The sequence below is a fragment of the Haliotis asinina genome, chromosome 9, assembly GCF_037392515.1.
Source record: "Haliotis asinina isolate JCU_RB_2024 chromosome 9, JCU_Hal_asi_v2, whole genome shotgun sequence".
In the NCBI taxonomy this organism is placed as follows: Eukaryota; Metazoa; Mollusca; class Gastropoda; order Lepetellida; family Haliotidae; genus Haliotis; species Haliotis asinina.
Genome location: NC_090288.1, coordinates 10,838,298 through 10,846,687, shown reverse-complemented (window position 1 = coordinate 10,846,687; position 8,390 = coordinate 10,838,298). Strand labels below are relative to the sequence as shown.

At 42.5% G+C, this 8,390-nt stretch overlaps 1 protein-coding gene across 1 annotated transcript; it reads left to right on the top strand.

Annotated features, from left to right (window-relative positions):
- The first annotated feature begins 706 nt into the window (after positions 1-706).
- LOC137296621 (perlucin-like) lies at positions 707-7,357 on the top strand. Its single transcript, XM_067828430.1, has 3 exons — positions 707-1,206; positions 1,990-2,169; positions 7,070-7,357. The coding sequence occupies exons 1-3, from the start codon at positions 909-911 to the stop codon at positions 7,291-7,293; spliced, it is 702 nt and encodes a 233-aa protein (XP_067684531.1). The 5' UTR covers positions 707-908; the 3' UTR covers positions 7,294-7,357.
- Positions 7,358-8,390: the final 1,033 nt, after the last annotated feature.

Genomic DNA, 8,390 nt, shown 5'->3' with positions numbered 1-8,390 from the left:
TTGTTTTCAGGATACTTACCGTTTTCAGCACCATATTATCTGTCACATCAAAAATAAACTGTGATGAGGAAACGAATGTTTTCAGCCAATTACCATTACACATCTCTCCAGGTTACAAGGAAACTCCTCCTCAAATACATTGTTGCGATAGTCTCCGAAGCATACATGGCATACACAAAGTCCTGAGCAACATCTGACACCAAAAAGATAAAAAAATAAAATCAATAATATTTAATTTCGAAATTAATGCCCAGGTAACCTCTGTTGTTTATTTGATAGTGTTTTAAGTGGGCTTGGTATGGTTGTCCTCAGATCAAACATCTAACAGCCATCGCACAGATGGTGCCTATACATGGGTTGTCGATCTCATTTAATATTTTTGTTGACTCCTTTTGGAAGAAAATTCAATGCGAGATTTAGGGCTAAATCAGAACCTAATAGCCAATGATAGTCGTGGAAGTTGACGTATTGGTCAGTCTTGTCTTGCTCTTGCCTTCCTTCTTGGCTCATCATAAACCTTGTTATTCTTCAATCAGATTGTAGTCGCTAGGTACGAGTACCCAACCCACGGGAACCTAAGAAAATCGATTTTTCTTACCTCCATCCATAAGAAGAGCCTTATGACCCACATTAAATGATGATGAGTGGCTAGTTCCAATATTTCCAGGGGGTGTGCTATCTAACATGCATTCAAGATGGATGTACATATAATGACAATACTATATTGTGTTGTAATAAGGTGTTCTGTAGACATCGAGTGAGGTACCTGTGTCAAACATTGGGATCGCCCCAAGGTGGCGCGACTTTTTCACAGAAAGGACTCATCAGTGTCTACCAGTACAAAGAAAGTATTATTGCTCCTGACATCAAATCTCACGCCAACTCAACCATTATTCACTCTATACGGTATGCTGTTTATTCTCATTCTCATATCACTCGCCGTTAACTCCTCACCTTGCATTGAAACTGCCCATGGAACCCACTGGATGGCATTCACAGACATCATCATTAGACGCAGCAGCATTTCTGAAGTTCCAAATATTGGAAATAAATATACCTGCCTGGGTCTGTGTCTTCAAATCGAGGCTTGTGTGTCTGTATTCTACAGGCAGCAACAGCAACGGTGTCAATTCCATGACGTGTTGTTCACGTCGCCGCAGGATGGAGAACAGGAGATAGGTACAGAATACTACAGTATTACTACAGGTGAGGATACCTTTGTTTTTTTCGCTTGGCTGTCTTAACGTAAGGGTCTGTAATATTAGCCCTGAATGATGTCGGTCTGACTTAATCAAATGTGGACCCCACTGGAGTCTTTTGATTGAATGATTCGAGATCACTGCAAATCACATGGGAAAGATATAGCAAACACTTGAGTACATTTGAGATTAAGCATTTTTCGACTTTTACCAGTGTGATGTCTGTTAATCATGACTGACATGTTCCTAAGTGCCGCGTCGGAAAATATGGTTAAAAGTTGAGTACATTATGGATTAGGGAGATATTGCTTTCATTCACAACACCAGTATTGCAGATGTTTGTACGCTTGTAATATTTGCACATCAATGTTTAATTATGGCGATAAAGATGACTGAAACACTTCCGGCTATGACGATAAACATTAAAAATTCTAACCTAATTCGAACCTTACTTCCTTCAAATATGCTCATTCAGATTTGTTTGTTCAACTATATGGAGGTAGTTTGTAACTAATCGAGTCTGTATCAGACAATCCAGTGATCAAAGAGCTTTAGAATCGATCCACACAATCGGGATACGATGACATGTATTAACCAGATCAAGCAAGCCTGACCACCCGATCACCTTAGTGACATCTGCACAAAGCCTGAAACGTTGTATGAATGAATAGAAAACAAGATGAAATCCAGAAAAGGTATCTATGTATAAGCAGCATACCGTCCTCAAAAGACCCCGTCTGATAATTGTTGCATGATAAGTCCAACACAAACCTGTCCATGTACTTCACAGGTGGATGTCCCTTGTCCTATGTCCACAACAGAATTCTGAACATGTGCTACCAGATTCATCTTATCAGAGCCACGTTTCATGCCGGTGAGGAAGACTGTAATTCTCGAGGGGAACACCTCCTTGTCATCGACAATGCGGAGAAGCAAAGCCACATGGTGAACCAAATCAACTCCTCGTCTGGTTAGTATCACTACCATGTCTTCACGCTTCATCGTGAACATCTTTTTTTATCACGCCTCACCCTGTCTTCACGCTTCATCGCGAACATCTTGTTATCACGCTTCATCGTGAACATCTTCTTTATCACACCTCACCCTGTGTTCACGCTTCATCGCGAACATCTTTTTTTATTACGCCTCACCATGTCTTCACGCTTCATCGTGAACATCTTTTTTTATCACGCCTCACCCTGTCTTCACGCTTCATCGTGAACATCTTTTTTTATCACACCTCACCCTGTCTTCACGCTTCATCGCGAACATCTTCTTTATCACACCTCACCCTGTCTTCACGCTTCATCGTGAACATCTTTTTTTATCACGCCTCACCCTGTCTTCACGCTTCATCGTGAACATTTTTTTTATCACGCCTCACCCTGTCTTCATGCGTCATCGTGAACATCTTTTTTTATTACGCCTCACCCTGTCTTCATGCGTCATCGTGAACATCTTTTTTTATTACGCCTCACCCTGTCTTCACGCTTCATCGTGAACATCTTCTTTATCACACCTCACCCTGTCTTCACGCGTCATCGTGAACATCTTTTTTTATCACGCCTCACCATGTCTTCACGCTTCATCGTGAACATCTTTTTTTATCACGCCTCACCCTGTCTTCACGCTTCATCGCGAACATCTTTTTTTATCACGCCTCACCATGTCTTCACGCTTCATCGTGAACATCTTTTTTTATCACGCCTCACCCTGTCTTCACGCTTCATCGCGAACATCTTGTGATCACGCTTCATCGTGAACATCTTCTTTATCACACCTCACCCTGTCTTCACGCTTCATCGTGAACATCTTTTTTTATCACGCCTCATCCTGTCTTCACGCTTCATCGTGAACATCTTCTTTATTACGCCTCACCCTGTCTTCACGCTTCATCGTGAACATCTTTTTTTATCACGCCTCATCCTGTCTTCACGCTTCATCGCGAACATCTTGTGATCACGCTTCATCGCGAACATCTTTTTATCACGCCATGTCAGCCAGACTCCTTATGATTGATGATGATGATTACTAAAAAAGACAAACATTATATTAGAAACAATGAAAATTATATCATTTTACCATACGACTTAAGACAGACCAGGAAATATGGATGTTCATCGACCAACATGCAAAATGAAGGTCAATGAACAATACAATGTTGGTGGATCGGCTGTATGTCCTGCTTCAACGTGGTGTATGTAAACTAGTGTCTAGTGTCTTGAGTTCATTATAAATGATTATATTGCTTCTGGCCAGTACACTACATTTCTTGGTTGTATTACATTGCTAACGCTGCGGGTCATGCTGCCGCAAAGACAGCTCTCAAACTGTGACGTAATTGGTCCAATAAAAAAATCCCCAGACACCCCAGTACAAAATTATATGAAACTGCACTCTCCGTTTTCTATCATTTGCCTCAATGGGCTGTGCGTCCACATTTGAAGATTACAATCACTGAATGAAGATATGACGGCCACTCAAAAAGACACATGACAATAGTTTCCTAAAGGTAGGCAGTCGGTCTTGTGAAACAATCACAGATAAAGCTGTCTTTTTTCTTGTCTCTGTAGCTGCCTGTATCACATAAGATAATTAGCGATCATCTTTAAACCATTTGTTAAGCACACGTATACATTAAAACTATTCATTTAAAAAAATAAAAAAGCGCCACCTTTTAACCGAGATAAACCTAATTTTTAAAGTTCCATCTCAATCCATCGCGAATAGTGTTGTTATTTATTAACTATTTTTCACCTTTTATGATTGTGGTTTCACACCGCACTCAGCAATATTCCATCTATACTGTACGGAATCAAGTCTGGACCAGACAAACCAGTAACCAGGACTATGAGCATCGATCTGCTTAACTGCAATACGATGATATGTGTCAGCGAGCCTGACCACTCAATCCCGTTAGTCGCCTTTTAAGGCATGGTTGCTGGAGACCAACTCTAATTTTTCTTCGTGGGTTCAATTCATTTTTTATACCCTATTTATATGACAATAATAAAGAATCATTATATGTTAATTTTCGCGGTGGAATTGATTACTACGGATGTCCGAGTCGACTGGAGTCCGAATACTGAATTTTCGTATGCAGGTTGCAGGAGTCAGTTGTAATGGAATACGGAGTGGGTAAGCACTCCGTATTAGTTTTTGCTTCAGCGTTACACAACGTTCAATTAGACATTAACCATGATAAAAATCTGAAATGAGTTTTTGGCCGGCTTCCAGCGAATCAGTGGCTAATGTCTAAGTGCAGCAGTGTCTACAGAGACTGTGAGTGCACCAGTGTCTAATAGAGACTGTGAGTGCAACACTAGCTATAGAGACAGTGAATACAGTGACTAATAGAGACTGTGAGTATGTGCAACAGTGAATATTAGACTGTAAATACGTGCACCATCGACTATTAGCCTGTAAGTACGTGCAGCATCGACTATTTGACTGTGAGTACGTGCAGCAGTGACTATTAGACTGTAAGTACGTGCAGCAGTGACTATTTGACTCTGAGAAAGAGCAGCAGTGACCATTTGACTCTGAGTACGTGCAGCAGTGACTATTTGACTATGAGTACGTGCAGCAGTGACTATTTGACTGTCAGTACGTGCAGCATAGACTATTAGACTGTCAGTACATGCAGCAGTGACTATTAGACTGTCGTAGATGCAGCATCGACTATTAGCCTGTAAGTACGTGCAGCATCGACTATTTGACTCTGAGTACGCGCGCTAGTGACTATTAGCCTGTAAATACGTGCAGCAGTGACTATTTGACTCTGAGAAAGAGCAGCAGTGACCATTTGACTCTGAGTACGTGCAGCAGTGCCTATTGGACTGTGAGCACGTGCAACAGTGACTATTAGACTGTAAATACGTACACCATCGATTATTAGACTGTAAGTACGTGCAGCAGTGACTATTTGACTCTGGGTACGGGCAGCAGTGACTATTAGATTGTACGTACGTGCAGCAGTGACTATTTGACTATGAGTACGTGCAGCAGTGACTATTTGACTGTCAGTACGTGCAGCACAGACTATTAGACTGTCAGTACATGCAGCAGTGACTATTAGACTGTCAGTACGTGCAGCAGTGACTATTAGACTGTGAGTACGTGCGGCAGTGACTATTAGACACTCAGTACGTGCAGCAGTGACTCTTAGAGTGCCAGTGCGTGCACCATCGACTATATAACTGTGAGTACGTGCAGCAGTGACTATTTGGCTCTGAGTACGTGCAGCAGTGACTATTAAACTGTAAGTAAGTGCAGCATCGACTATTAGACTGTCAGTACGTGCAGCAGTGACTATCAGACTGCCAGTACGTACAGTAGTGATTATTTGACTCTGGGTACGTGCAGCAGTGACTATTAGACTGTCAGTACATGCAGTAGTGACCATTTGACTCTGTGTACGGCAGCAGTGACTATTGGACTCTTAGTACATGCAGCAGTGAACAGTTGACTCTGAGTACGTGCAGCAGTGACTATTGGACTGTGAGTACGTGCAACAGTGACTATTAGACCGTAAATACGTGCAGCATCGACTATTTTACTGTAAGTACGTGCAGCATCGACTATTAGACTGTAGGTACGTGCAGCAGTGACTATTTGGCTCTGAGTACGTGCAGCAGTGACTATTAGACTGTCAGTACGTGCAGCAGAGACTATTAGACTGTGAGTACGTGCAGCAGTGACTATTAAACTGTAAGTACGTGTAGCGTCGACTATTAGACTGTAAGTACGTGCAGCATCGACTAGTAGACTGTCAGTACGTGCAGCAGTGACTATTTGACTGTCAGCACGTGCAGCAGTGACTATTAAACTGTCAGTACGTGCAGCAGTCATTATTAGACTGTCAGTACGTGCAGCATCGACTGTTAGACTGTCAGTACGTGCAGCAGTGACTATTAGACTGCCAGTACGTGCAGCATCGACTATTAAACTGTCAGTACGTGCAGCATGGACTATTAGACTGTAAGTACGTGTAGTATCGACTATTGGACTGTGAGTACGTGCAGCATCGACTGTTGGACTGTAGGTACGTGCAGCAGTGACTATTAAATTGTTAATACGTGCATTAGTGACTATTAGAGACAGCTCTGGGTACGTGCAACAGTGACTATTTGGCTCTGAGTTCGAGCAGTGGTGACTATTAGACTGTCAGTACGTGCAGCAGTGACTATTAGACTGTCAGTACGTGCAGCAGTGACTATTAAACTGTAAGTACGTGCAGCGTCGACTATTACAGTGTCAGTACGTGCAGGAGTGACTATTAGACTGTTAGGAGGTCCAGCAGTGACTATTAGACTGTCAGTACGTGCCGCCTGGACTATTAGACTGTAAGTACGTGTAGTATCGACTATTGGACTGTGAGTACGTGCAGCATCGACTATTGGACTGTACGTGCAGCAGTGACTATTAAATTGTTAATACGTGCATCAGTGACTATTAGAGACAGCTCTGGGTACGTGCAACAGTGACTATTTGGCTCTGAGTACGAGCAGTAGTGACTATTAGACTGTCAGTACGTGCAGCAGTGACTATTAAACTGTAAGTACGTGCAGCGTCGACTATTACAGTGTCAGTACGTGCAGGAGTGACTATTAGACTGTTAGGAGGTCCAGCAGTGACTATTAGACAGTCAGTACGTGCCGCCTGGACTATTAGACTGTCAGTACGTGGAGCAGTGACTATTTGACTCTGTGTACTTGCAGCAGTGACTATTAGACTGTCAGTACGTTCAGCAGTGACTATTAAATTGTTAATACGTGCATCAGTGACTATTAGAGACAGTCACAGTATTTGCACATGTGACTGATAGATTACGCGTCCGAGTACATTCTCAAACTTTCTGTTTTTTTTAGACAATATGTTAAGAAAATTCCACATCGATGGGGCGGACGTCGAAACCGAAGGCCACTGGGTGTTTCATGACGGTCGAATCATGACGTACTTTGCCTGGGGTCCAGGCTACCCACAGAACGGCACCGACAAAAACTACCTAGTCGCCGACCCCCAGTATGGTTTCCTGTGGAGTGACAAGGAGGGTATGGAAGCGAAACATTACATTTGTGAGAGAGACCTATGAGTAGACGCCTCACAAAATGTCCATCAGCAGTAGAATTCAGTGGTTCCCTTCTGTAACGCTTGCATTACACGGTTGCACAATAAAGGATACCAAAAGCGTGTCGTATGTTGTTTTACTGACTGTCAGTCAGGAACCGTTGGGATGGGAAGACCTTGAATGGAATGAGATTAACAATGAGTGAGAGAATATAGTTTAACGCCGCTTCAGTACTATCACATCGGAGGACACCAAAATGGATGTCACACACTGTGCCTAGGTAGGAAATCGACCACCGGTCTTCGGCGTGACGAGCGAAGGCTTTTGTCACCAGTGATTCGCAGACTTATCACCAAATGAACAATGAAATACCTTTAGCAGTATATAAGTTATTAATACTTCTATGCCATGAGTCGCAAGATGGTAAGTCATTTTTGACGAGTACCGTTTTATGTTCTCGCCATATCAATACGTGCAAACACACCTTTCACATAATCAAATCACAACTCCTTATAACAACAGATACATACAGACAATATTAATCTGCATCATGCATGTTGATGAATTTCTTACAGATATGGATGGACGTATTTTTCGTTAAGACTATCAAAAGCTATGATAAACCAGGAACGTAATTAGTAATACCTATTTTGTGACCCTTGAGGATCCGGGATGGAATACATCTTTGGAAACCCGTGCTTGCCATGAAAGGCGACTATGCTTGTCGTAAGAGGTGACTAACGGGATCGGGCGACTAACATGTCATCGGTTCCCAATTCCCAATATCGATTCTCATGCTGTTGATCACTAGATTGTCTGGTTCAGACTCGATTATTTACAGAACGGCGCCATCTAGATGGAATATTGCTGAGTGCGGCGTAAAACTAAACTCACTTGTGACAGGAAACTGACATAGACTTTTCATATTATCATAGTTCCCTTCATGGCTTTTACACTGTGAACGCACTGTAAACGTAAACCATGAAGATCAGGGTTAGAATTGATCTTAGTACCCCGTGTTTGTCGTAACAGGCGACTTACGGGATCGGGTGGTCAGGCTCGCTGACTGGGTTGACACATATCATCATATCCCAGTTGCGTAGATCGATGCTCCTGCTGTT